The following is a 12,218-nucleotide window of genomic DNA, read 5'->3' on the forward strand; positions in this document are numbered from 1 at the left end:
CCCTCAAGGGGCAGGACTCAATGAGGAAACACACAAACGGGACTTAGAATACCATATGGCCCGTAAGAACTGCTCGGCAATGACAGCTAATGTTCCTGAAGGGGGGAGCCCCACCCCCCAACCCCAGGTGGGGGTCACAGAGCTACAAGGGTCAGTGCAGGCAGAATAAAAATCACACGCTTCCCTTCTCACCCATGTTCCCTGGGGATCAGCAACGGAAGAGATTAGACAGAGGGCGGGGCAAGTCCGTGCAGTAAGTGCAAAGGCCTCTGCTCTCTCTGATCCCCTCCCCCTCCCCCTCCCCTCCACATACACACACACACACACACACACACACACACACACACACACACACACACACGCACAAAGCCTGCTTCCCTCCTGCGTTTTCTATTCTTGTCCTAAGTTCCGTCTATCTTTAGTTACTGGGTGATCAATACGGCAGGACGTTTATGGAAGAAGACAAGAAGGCAAGAAAGGGGCAGGGGGTCAAGGGAGGAGAAAACCAGGCGGGTGCCGGCTGGCCCAGGGCCTTGGATGAGAAGCCAGACCCCAGCAGCATCTGGGACAGCCAGTGGATTCTCACACCTACCAACTTTTAAAATGGTATCTATAGTTCCTGTTCCCTTAATCAATGGTGTACAGATGAGGTGCACAGGACCTTCATCTGACGCATGGGACCTCTCTCCGTCATCTCCCACCAACACCACCCTGCTTGGCTTGAATACCTCCAAGAACGGGGAACTCACTCTTCCTTTCCTGTCCTTGGCTGGCTAAGGCCCAGCTGGACTGGTTCCCTGGAGCCTCCAAGAGTTTTCTGGGTGGAGGACTTTGCCCTGGGGCAGGGCCTGAGGGTGAGAATAGGATGACCATTTCCCCTTCCCTCTGCCCCAGACCCAGAGTCAGCAGGCTGTTTACCCGGAGTTTGTCCAGATCCCAGGTGCCCGCCCTGCCAGAGGTCTGCAGAATACTGTGAGTGTAGCGGCTATGCTGTCACCGCTGTGAGAAGACAGGCAGGTCTCAGAGCAGAGGGGGCACACTGACAGCTTGTGAGCTGCCTTGGGTTGCAGGTGTGTTTTGTTTTACCTGCACAGGATTTTCAGTAGCTGCCAGTATTTCAAAAAGCAAGTGATTTCACATATATATCTGCTGTGTGCCTTCTCTCACAACATCAGAAGATGCGGCAACATCTGGTCTGCCTCTCTCCCTGACCTCTCCGGCCACCTAGCCAGAGGAATGGGACACTAGGGTAAGCTCTTCAAATATATCGTTTCACTGAAGCCTCACCCCAAGCTGGTGAGGTCGTTATCATATCTCCATTTTGCAGACGGGAAAACTGAGGCTTAGACAGGTTAAGGTGATCCAGCTAATCAGTGATGGAGGCAGGATTCAAACCCTGGTTGGTCTAATGATGCCAGCTTCTACCTGGGGGTTCCCAACTCTCCACTCCCTTGCGGAGATTTGTAAAGAATCTCTTCTGGACCTCGCCCCAAACTTATGGGATCCAGAGCTCTTAGCAGTGGGGCTGGGGAGCCCGTTGTTTTAAAATGCCCTCCTGAGGATTTCCCTGGCGGTCCAGTGGTTAAGAATCCACCTTCCAATGCAGGGGACGGGGCTTTGAACCCTGATTGGGGAACTAAGATCCCACATGCCGTGGGGCAACCAAGTCTGCATGCCGCAACTAGAGAGAAGCCCACGCGCTGCAACGGAAGATCCCGCATGCCAGATCCCGCATGCGGCAACGAAGGACCCCATGTGCCGCAACTAAGACCCGACGCGGCCAAAAATAAAATAAATAAATATTTAAAAAATAAATAAATAAAGTAAAATGCTCTCCTGTATGAAGCTGGTTGGATGTGGGCCTGGCTGCCCTTGACCACTGTGTTGGGGGTGCAGGTGGGGGCCTTGTCTCTTCTCCAAGCACCGTCTCATTCCTCCTCAAATCCGGTGCCGCCCTGGACTTGCCCAGTTAAAGCCAGCCGCTCTCCCAGCCCACACCTGAGTTTCCCTGTGTGTGGAAGGAGAAAATCGCTCCCGCCCCTTCCCAGCCTTCCAGGAATGGGAGCAACTTAATGGGCGGGACCCCCTCTTCTCTTTATCTCAGACCCAGAGTAAGCAGGACTGGCAAAGCTGTTTTGCCTGGTCTTGAAGGGAGGGGAGGCCGGTGGTGGGCCGGGACCTCCAGGTGCTGGAAGCTACTTTGCTCCCTGCACCGCTGCCCTGTGGGGCTGCGGTTTGCTCTCCTTCTTCCTCTCACCCCCTGATTTGTACCAGGTTCTCACCCCCAGGGGCCTGGGCTTCTCCATCTGCTCCATCCTCCTCCCCCAGAGCCAGGTGCTTGCTGGCTGGAAATAGCTGACATGAGGGACAGGGCTGGAAGCATCCATGGTATCAAAGACCTTTAGATTCCATAGAGAGATGGACTTGAGCTTGGGCACACTAGGGTTGGACCTTGACTGTTTGGTGGTCAGTTTTGCTGTGTGATCTACTTATGTCCCCTGACCTCGGCCTCCTTATCTAAAAACACGAGGTGGAGGGGAATGTCGTCCCTGTGGGAAAGGCTCTATGGGGCGGAGATCAGGTCCGGCTTGCTCAATGCTCCAGCTTGTGGGGTCTTAGAGATTTAATAACCTTGTGGGAAGTGAATGACTATTGATTAACTAAGATGCATGTGAGCCCTGAGCTCACTGCTCAACAGGAAAGGAGCCCATAGCAAACACTCAGTAAGTATCAGCTACTATTGTTAGCAGGCCACAGGGGGAGGCACCGTGTAACTCTGGGTCATGAAATTCTGAGCAAATACCAGAACAGGTTCAGTCTGAAATCCCAGCACCCGAGAGCGCGGGGATCCTCAGGTCACTACCAAGGGCATCCTCTGGGTGGGCCCACGGGCACCTTTGCCACCCCATCCTGCCTCTCTGGCCTCTCTGGCTTCCAGGCACAGCTGGACTTTCCCACCTGGAATTTAAAAAGGAAAAGTAGAGGAAGTCACAGCCCGTTGCTGAAGCATCTGACCAGATCTAATTAATCGATTAGCCAAGCTGCCACTTTCCTGCCAACCAGCCGCCTGAAGAGTACTTACTTTATCTGTGAATTGATCGCGTGCTTTCACCACCACTACAGCTAATCCCCACCACCCACAGAGGCTGGGTGCCAGCGGGAGCTGGGAGCTGCCGGGCAGGGACCGCCCTGCCACGTTGCCAGGGAGGCACGGGCTCCAGGCAGCCCCAGGCCTCAGACAGGAAACTGAAGTCCAGAGAGGGGAGCAGAGGGGCGGGGCTGGAACCCAGCTCACCTGACCCCCAGGTCACCTGGCACCAGAACAGCCCTCTTGATCTAGATGAGGCTGAAAAGCTGAGACTCTTTCCTGCCCCCCACCTGTCCCTCTGTCCCTTCCCAAATACGATCTGCCCCACTTCTGCATCTCAGAGTCCCTCCTAAGAGAAAAATGACCTTCACCCCTGGCTGAGGTGTAAGGGGCACTACAGGTCCTGGCTGTCACCATCCAGTGCAGACCCTGCAGCCGGCCTGGACCTTAGGACCCTGCACGAGCCGCCTAACGAAGGGGCAGGCGGGCCCTTGATTAGACTCCTGAAGATGAGGGACACCCCCATAGCAGCCCAAGGAGGTCAGAAAAGGGGCCACAGCCCCCAGAAGGGGTGGGGATCTTGTTCCTACCTCTGGACTGCTAAGCTGTTGGGTCAGTGGATGGCAGGGTCTTAAGAGAACCAGACCATCGCATCCCCAGGGCTGGCAGAGGTCACCAAGATGGCCCACGGCCCAAAGCCTGCACACAGATCTAAGAAACAGGAGCAGGACATTGATCCTTGACTCCCCGCTACCGCAACAGCTGCCACATATCAGGCGGTCTCCAGACCACTCCTGGTTTAAAATAGCCTGCCCCCTGGGCTTCCCTGGTGGCGCAGTGGTTGAGAGTCTGCCTGCCGATGCAGGGGACGCAGGTTCGTGCCCTGGTCTGGGAAGGTCCCACATGCCGCGGAGCGGCTGGGCCCGTGAGCCATGGCCGCTGAGCCTGCGCGTCCGGAGCCCGTGCTCCGCAACGGGAGAGGCCACAACAGTGAGAGGCCCGCGTACCGCAAAAAAAAATAAAAAATTAAAAAATAAAAAATAAATAAAATAGCCTGCCCCAAGTGCGGGTGGGCTAGGAGTCACGGGTGTCAGAACCACAGGCCCCTGCCTGTGCACCTGCCTCACTGCCACCTGCTGGCCTTGAACTGACCCCACCTCATGAATCGCTTGCCTTTGCCTTGGCCCACCTGGAATCCACAGAGTCAAAGGAAAATAAAATGCAGACACAGCAGAAAACCAAAACCCCACACCGCCCCTGCCCACCCCTACTCCGCAGGTGTGACCACAGTGAGACGTTAGTACACCAGCTTCTAGCCTTTTCCCACATCCACGATGCTCCCGGGCCCGAAAGGGCTTCTTTCCAATGTCAACGTCAACAGAGAAATCATGTGTGCGGGCATATTACATATTTTACAAAAATGGGATTATACTATACACACCATGCAGCAAACTGGGTTTTGCACTCATCAGTAATTATATACTCGGGCAGTCTGCAGAGCCTGTCGTGGAAAGCTGCCCAAGGTATGTTGTCCCAGCTGGGTTCTGGTACAGCCCCTGCCCAAACTGGCCTAAGCCATGCTCCTGGCCCTAATTGTGCCCCAACCCAACCTTGGGTCTCAACTTGGTCCTTCCTCAACCTGCCCCAGCTCTCGGACGCCATTATTTTGAACACTATGTATTTTATTCAATAAACACTTTTTTAGCATGTGTGACGTGCTAACCCACAGTCCTGTAAACTGCGATGTACTAAACACAAGCTCACAGTAGTTCTGAGTATCTCATCAGCTCGAACTCTAACTCAATTAGCTTACCACGATGCAATGAGACAAGCATGTTCGTTATCATCCCTGTTCTACGGATGGGGAGACTGAGGCGCGGAGAGGTCCTCGTCCGGAGGCTCACAGCCCCGTCGACGGCAGAGCCGGGAATTCACCCCAGGCCATCTGGCTCCAGAATGCCTACTCCGACTGTCACAGCAGCGGTTCTCGAACGTGCGTGTATCCGAACCCTCCAGAGAGCTTATTAAAACACAGACTGCTGGGCCTCACCCCTGGGATTTACGGTACAGCAGGCCTGGCACGGGGCCTGAGAATTTGCATTTCTAACGAGTTTCCAAGTGACGGTAATGCTGCTAGTCCAGGAACCACACTTAGAGAGCTCCTGTGTTACACGCTGCTGCCCCTTACGATTGACCCCTTGGTTACCCGCGATGCCCCCCCACCCCAAAGCCTCGCTCTTGAGTGCAGACCAGGGTGTTATATCCGTGGCTGGGGTTAAAGGCCTTGCCCCTACTGACCGGCAGGTCATCTGTCGAATGAACAGATGATCTGGGACAGCGTGCGACCATTTTATCATCTGCAATCTACAGAGTTCCTGGGAATCAAAGGCTGTTTTTACCTCCTGTGATGGTCCTTTGCCTCCCCCCAAAGTGTCCACAAAACATCTGCTTCTCCAAAGCTGTGAGTAAAGGACTAACTCGGCAGGGTTGGGTTGTCCACAGGCTACAGAGTCCAGAGAAAAGTCTGGCCCTTAACTAGCTCCTGGGAGGAGTTTATGAGCATTGGAATGTCCTGCCTAACAAGAGTCTTTGTTTATCTGGGGCCTGGGGCCACTCCAGATAATTGACACTAATGATGTGATTTATGATGGCGGCCTGGGGCCATGCAGTATCAGCATGACCTGTGGGTCAAGGAATTGGGGCCCAAGGTCAACCACGTGGGCAGTCAGCCATGCCTACATAACCAATTCCCAACAAAACCCCTGGATACCCAGGCTCGGGCAAGCTCCCCTGGCTGGCGCTACTCCGCACGCGCTGTCACCGTTGCTGCACCGGGAGAGGATGACGGGAAGCTCGCACTGCTCTCTCCCAGAGCCTGCCCTCTGAACCTTTCTCTGTCGCTGATCGTAATCTGTATCCTTTCATTGTAACAACAGCAACTGTGGGTGTAACAGCTTTGCTAGGCTCTGTGAGTCCTTCTAGCAAATCCTGGAGCCTGAAGGCGGTCTCGGGCACCCCCCAGACACAAGTGCCCGTTCATTGAGTCCGTGGCCAGTTACGTTGTACCTCCCGAGCACCAGGCTTTAGCTCAAACCCCACCCACACTGCCCAGGTCTGCTCAGCTCCACCCATCCTCTCCAGACCTCCCAGCCCTGTGGCTAGAGGTAGCCTGGGCCCTACGGGGGACATTCAGCATCCAGCATTCACCTCCCTCCATGGAAAATCGCAGGTAGCCCCTTTGATGCAACACCAGGTAATGTCCCAGGTATCACGTAACATCCTAGGCCTCAGGTAACATTCCAGGTATCTGGTAATATCCCGGCAAGCAGGTAACATCCTGGGTACCAGGTCACCCCCGGGCCTTACCTGCCCATGACCTCGATGTTGGAGATGGCGTAGAAGTACTTGTAGAGGTTCTCCCGCTGCACATACGTGCCGCCCAGCGCCGGGCGCAGCAGCCGCATGCGCAGGTCGGTGAGGGTGAAGAATTCCTTGAGGCCCTTGGCGCTCTCCAGCCGCGTGTACAAGTTGTCCATGTTGCGCAGGTTGGGGCCGGCGAAGATGGCGAAGCGGTCCCGTACCTCGAAGCGCACGTGCTTCTCCTTCTTGGAGCCGGCCCAGCGCGAGTACTCCTCCGTGCACAGCACCCGGTGGGCACCCGACGCCGACAGGTCGCGGGCGCGGCGGGCGGGCATGCCGAAGGCCTCCATGCAGTCCTCTGCGTAGAACTGGTAGGGCTGCCACGTGCGCCCGTTGTCCAGCGACTTCTCCAGGACCATGGCGGTGGGCCGGCCGTACTCGAACGTCACCACCACGTCGTCCGTCAGCTCCAGGCTCTTGTTCCACGACAGGGTGATGTTGGCCTCCAGCGGGCTGGGGTAGCGGCTCCAGGGGACGCTCTGCCAGTAGGTGGCCAGGCCCTCATCCTCCCTGTCCAACATGAGCCGGGGCGGGTGAGCCAGGTCCGGGTTGGAGGCGTCACACTCGTTGCTGCACAGGTAGGGGTTCTCCTGCGGGTGGGGAGAAGACCAGGGTGGATGCTGACTGTTCTGGGGGGCCCGGGAGCCTTGTCCCAGCCCAGCCCCGGTGTCTGCCCAGAGGTCTCAGAGCCTGTGCTCCGACGTCCGAGCACCAGGAAGCCTCTCTCTTCCAAAGCCCATAAAGACATGCAGCTCTATTGCCTCCCAAGAAAACATTCGTTCCTACTCTAAGCTCAGACAATCAAGAGGGGCGGGAGCTAGTCACTGCTCTGAGACCCTCCATGGCTCCCCACTGCCCGGAGGATAAAGCCCTACCGCTTTACCTCATTGACTCTGACCTCCTCCCACCATATCTGGAGCCACTGTTCCTGGCCTCCCTCCTGAGCACTCCTGTCCTCCAAGCCTCCCTTGTCTGTGCCTCTGAGCCTTTGCAGATGGCATCCCCTCTCCTTGACATGCCCTTCCACTCTCTGTCTGCCTCCAAATTCCTACTCACACTTTTTTTGTCATCTTTATTGGAGTATAATGGCTTTACAATGGTGTGTTAGTTTCTGCTGTATAACCAAGTCAATCAGCCATATGCATACACATGTCCCCATATCCCCTCCGTCTTGAACCTCCCTCCCACCCTCCCTATCCCACCTCTCTAGGTCATTGCAAAGCGCCGAGCTGACCTCCCTGTGCTATGCGGCTGCTTCCCACTAGCTGTTTTACATTTGGTAGTGTATATATGTGCATGCCACCCTCTCACTTCGTCCCAGCTTCCCCTTCCCCCTCCCCGTGCCCTCAAGTCTATTCTCTACGTCTGCGTCTTCATTCCTGCCCTTCCCCTAGGTTCTTCAGCACCATTTTTTTTAGATTCCATACATATGTGTTAGCATACGGTATTTGTTTCTCTCTTTCTGACTTACTTCACTCTGTATGACAGTCTCTAGGTCCATCCACCTCACTACAGATAGCTCTATTTTGTTTCTTTTTATGGCTGAGTAATGTTCCATTGTATATATGTGCCACATCTTCTTTATCCATTCATCTGTGGATGGACATTTGACTCTTGAAACATCTCCTACACAGAGACGCCTTCTCGACCCTTCAGACAATACAATTAGTAGCAACAGGAGGGGCAGTGGAAGAAGTCCACCTGGTGCCCAGCACATTATCTCATTTCTCTCCTGTTCAGTAACTAGCTAACCACCAATGCTCACAGTGTGGGAGTGTCAACTCCATGCTCGGGATGAAGCAACCCGGGCTTTGGAAGGTGGTGGCCCTTGCCCGAGGCCCTGCTAGGAAGAGCTGGGGGCCACACTGTGGCCTGTCACTGGGGCCTGCTCTCCGTCCCCACAGCATGCGTGTCTGCCTCACGCACAGCCCGGGTTCCTCTCAAGGGGGTGCGTCCTGTGGCAGTCCTTTCCTCGGCACGTGCCTGGCTGGCCCAGTGGGGGACACTGGCTGGGTAAGGCAGGGCACGGCCCCCACATGCTTCCTCTCCCCTCACCCCCGCCTCCAAAAGCTGGCAGCCCACTCCCTGGCCCAGCGGGCTCCAGCCGGGGCTTCCCTCCTCCGCAGTTCAAATCCATCCCCCAGGTCTGGTCTGCCATGTGAACTCACCCAGAGGCCTGAAAATATCACTAACGTGGTGGTTGCCGGGGGTTGGAGGGATGAATAGGGGGAAGCCCAGGGAATTTTTAGGGCAGTGAAGCCATCTTGTATGACACTGTCATGCTGGATAAATGACATGGTACATTTGTGCAACGCCAGGAGGGAGCCCTACCGTCAACGTGGGCTTGCGTTAATGACGACACACCCATGTAACAAAGGTAGCACGCTAATGCAAGCTGTGGATAATGGGGCAGCTGTGTGGGGAACGGGTCTTAGGGGCTCTCTGGACTGTCTGCTCCATTTTCGGTAAACCTAAGACTGCTCTAAAAAATAAAGGCTATTAATTAACAGGAAACGCCGTCACTGAGAACCACACGCGCCCCAGACCAATGGCAGCTCCTTTGATGAATATTTCAGGACCCTGGTTTGCTCAGACAAAAGCGGCTTCGATCTGAGTTAAAGCCTCATGTTCTAAAACGAGGCATTCGGCTCCCAGTGGCCGTGGGCGTCTTGTCTCCCGAGGGGCCGAGTCGGCATCACCGCAGCGACCCTGGGCCATCACCTTTGAAGCCCGTAAGTGGAGGACCAGCTCCTAGGCCACCCAGGGATCCTCAGCGGGCAGCTTGGCTCTGGGGTTTACTGAGGCGGGTCCCACCAAAATAGCTCTGTCCTGGGTCCCCTGTGGTACCACTATCCACCCCACCTGGCCAGACCTGCTGATTCCCAGGACCCGGAAAACTTGGGGTGGAAGGGGTACAGCATTGAGTCCACCCCCCTCACTGAGCAAATGGGGAAACCGAGGCCCAGGTGGGGCAGGACTGGCCCAGGACTCCCTGAGGGTGGGAGGGGTTTGAGGACGAGCCTGCTTGTGTCCTGGACAACCTCAGAGGTGTTCTGGAACTCTAGGGACCTCACGCACAACATGGCAGGGAGAGGGGCCAGGCTTGGCCCATGGGGGTCCAAGCTTCCCCGCACTCCAGCTGGTGCTCTTGTGACGTCGCCCGGAACGAGGAGAGGCTGAAAGGCCCCGTGGGGATGGCTCAGTGGCTTGTAGAGTCCAGGTCTGGTGATGAAAGGGGGGCAGGCCTGCCTGTGGGGGACAGCCCGCTCCCCAGGCCCTCAGCTGGCTCAGAGCTCACACCTGGACACTGGGGACCGGAAGACACAGTTTGCGCTCAAGTGGGCATCCTCCCCTCCCCCGACCCAGCAATCATTCTCTTCCCACAGCTTCCCTTCTCCTACCGCCCCTGGCAACTTGTTACGGAGTATACTGTGCGCCCCCGCCCCCCAAACTCATATGTTGAAGCCTTAACCCCCAGTACTTCTGAATGTGACTGTATTTGGAAATAGGGCCTTTAAAGGTGATTACATTAAAATGAGGCCCTTAGGGTGGGCCCTGATCCAATCTCACTGGTGTCCTTACAAGAAGGGAAAATTTGGATACACAGACCCCTGGGGCACGTGCACACAGAATGACCATGTGAAGAAGCAGCAACAGGGGCCCATGGGCAAGTCATGGAGAGAAGCCTCAGAAGAAACTAGCCTGCCTTGGTTTTCAAGGGTCAGACCTTGACCTTGGACTTCCAGTCTCCAGAACCTGAGAAAATAAATTTCTGTGGTTTAAGCCACGCAGGCCCTAGCAAACTAATACATGCCTCAACCGAAGTGAGCAAAGCGTGGGTCAGGGTGGGAGGAACGGCCAGACGCTCTCTCTGGGGCCCTCCTCTACCGGCCCGCTTCTCAATACGCTGGTACCAGGTGGCATCATGCTACTCTGCCCACTTGGAAAGCTATCCACCCAGCACTGAAGCTGGGCCTTTTCCCCGGCTGTCTCATCCCCTCTCACCTCTGAGCTTGTGCCCCTGCAGCTGCTTTCCCTCCTCTGGGTTTTTAGAGCTTTCCCTATGTACTTCCTCCAGGAAGCCCTCCTTGCCTGATTCACTTTTTTTTTTTAATTAATTAATTAATTAATTAATATTTTTGGCTGTGTAGGGTCTTCGTTTCTGTGCGAGGGCTTTCTCTAGTTGTGGCGAGTGGGGGCCACTCTTCATTGCCGTGCACGGGCCTCTCACTGTCGTGGCCTCTCTTGTTGCGGAGCACAGGCTCCAGACACACAGGCTCAGTAGTTGTGGCTCCCGGGCCCAGTCGCTCCGTGGCATGTGGGATCTTCCCAGACCAGGGCTCGAACCCGTGTCCCCTGCATTGGCAGGCAGATTCTCAACCACTGCGTCACCAGGGAAGCCCCTGATTCACTTTTGAACCCAGTTCCCTCGTCATTCATCACAGGATTGTTAGTGTGCTTATCTGGGACAGTGTAGTGAAGCCTCCCTATAGGGCTTGGACCTCAGTGACCAGTCACTAAGTTACAGTTATTTGGTCATCCTATTAATTAGTTATTAATAGAATGATAATTAGATTAATAGTCATAGACCTCATATGGAATGTTGATATTATTCCTGTCAACCCCCAGCTGCTGTGAAACACCTCACCTCTCCCCTGGTCCTTTTTTTTTTTTTTTGGCCACACCGCGTGGCTTGTGGGACCCTAGTTCCCCGACCAGGGATTGAACCTGGGCCCTCCGCAGTGAGAGTGTGGAGTCCTAACCACTGGACCTCCAGGGAAGTCCCTCCTCTGGTCCTTCTCCATCCCCCTGCCTACGTTCCCTCACCTGCCCAGCCTCCTGTGGTCCCCATGGCGGGATATTGGATCCCTCACGCCCCCCCCCCCACCCCTGCACCCGGCCTGTCTGTCATCAGGAAGACTGACACAGCCAGCTCTGCAGAGGGACGGGGGGCTCCAACCTGGCTGCCCTAGCCTGCAGGGCTCACTGCCCCCCCCGCCCCCGCCCCGGCCTCAGCCCGGGAAGCAGATGGTCAGAAACTAATGAATCAGCCTGTGTATTTACCAGCTCTGTGCCTGCTGCGGAGTGAGCGGGCTTAATCAACAGCGAGCACAATAAATAAATCCCAAGCCATCGCCAACACAATTCCCTCTCTCCTATTTCTCTTCTTTCTTCCACCGCCCTCCCATCCCAAGATCTCGGAATTCCATTTAACCGTTGAGGGGCCAGAGTGCCCCCCACTGAAGGCGGCTTCATGCCCACGGTCCTTCCCGAGCGCCACGGGCTCATACCCTCATTTTCCTCCTGTCCACTAGGGAGGATGCCGAGGAGGAAGCCTGGGGTGCGAAGGCCGTTTCACCCCCGAGCCCCGCACCCTGAGCGCCGCTGATCGCTGAGAGTGTGAGGGAGGGACCGGCAGGGGGGCCAGCGCTGGCCGGCCTCCTAGGTCTGCACATTTCTACTCTATGAGATCAGATTAACTAATCACCGTCAAGATAAAGTGGCCTAATACCGGGGAGAAAGAGCCAGGGATGTTTGGGGCACACCCCTAACTTCTCAGGATGACAGCAGGGCCAAACTTTGATATTATCAAAAGTTGTCATTGTTTCTTTAGACATTTCATGAATATCACCAAAACCAAAAAAATCATACTCCTGTTTAAAAACCTTAGGATGGGGGCTTCCCTGGTGGCGCAGTGGTTGAGAGTCCG

The 12,218-nt window shown here is 55.5% G+C and overlaps 1 protein-coding gene across 3 annotated transcripts in view; it reads right to left on the reverse strand.

Annotated features, from left to right (window-relative positions):
- The window catches only part of NTNG2 (netrin G2), a 74,846-nt gene that overhangs the window by 35,885 nt on the left and 26,743 nt on the right, over positions 1-12,218 (reverse strand). For all 3 annotated transcript variants that reach the window (XM_060013907.1, XM_060013906.1, XM_060013905.1), the window contains exon 3: positions 6,455-7,098. In XM_060013907.1, coding sequence (XP_059869890.1) covers positions 6,455-7,098 — 644 coding nt within the window. The remainder of the gene's footprint in view (positions 1-6,454; positions 7,099-12,218) is intronic.

This window comes from Delphinus delphis, chromosome 6 (assembly GCF_949987515.2).
Source record: "Delphinus delphis chromosome 6, mDelDel1.2, whole genome shotgun sequence".
Taxonomy (NCBI): domain Eukaryota; kingdom Metazoa; phylum Chordata; class Mammalia; order Artiodactyla; family Delphinidae; genus Delphinus; species Delphinus delphis.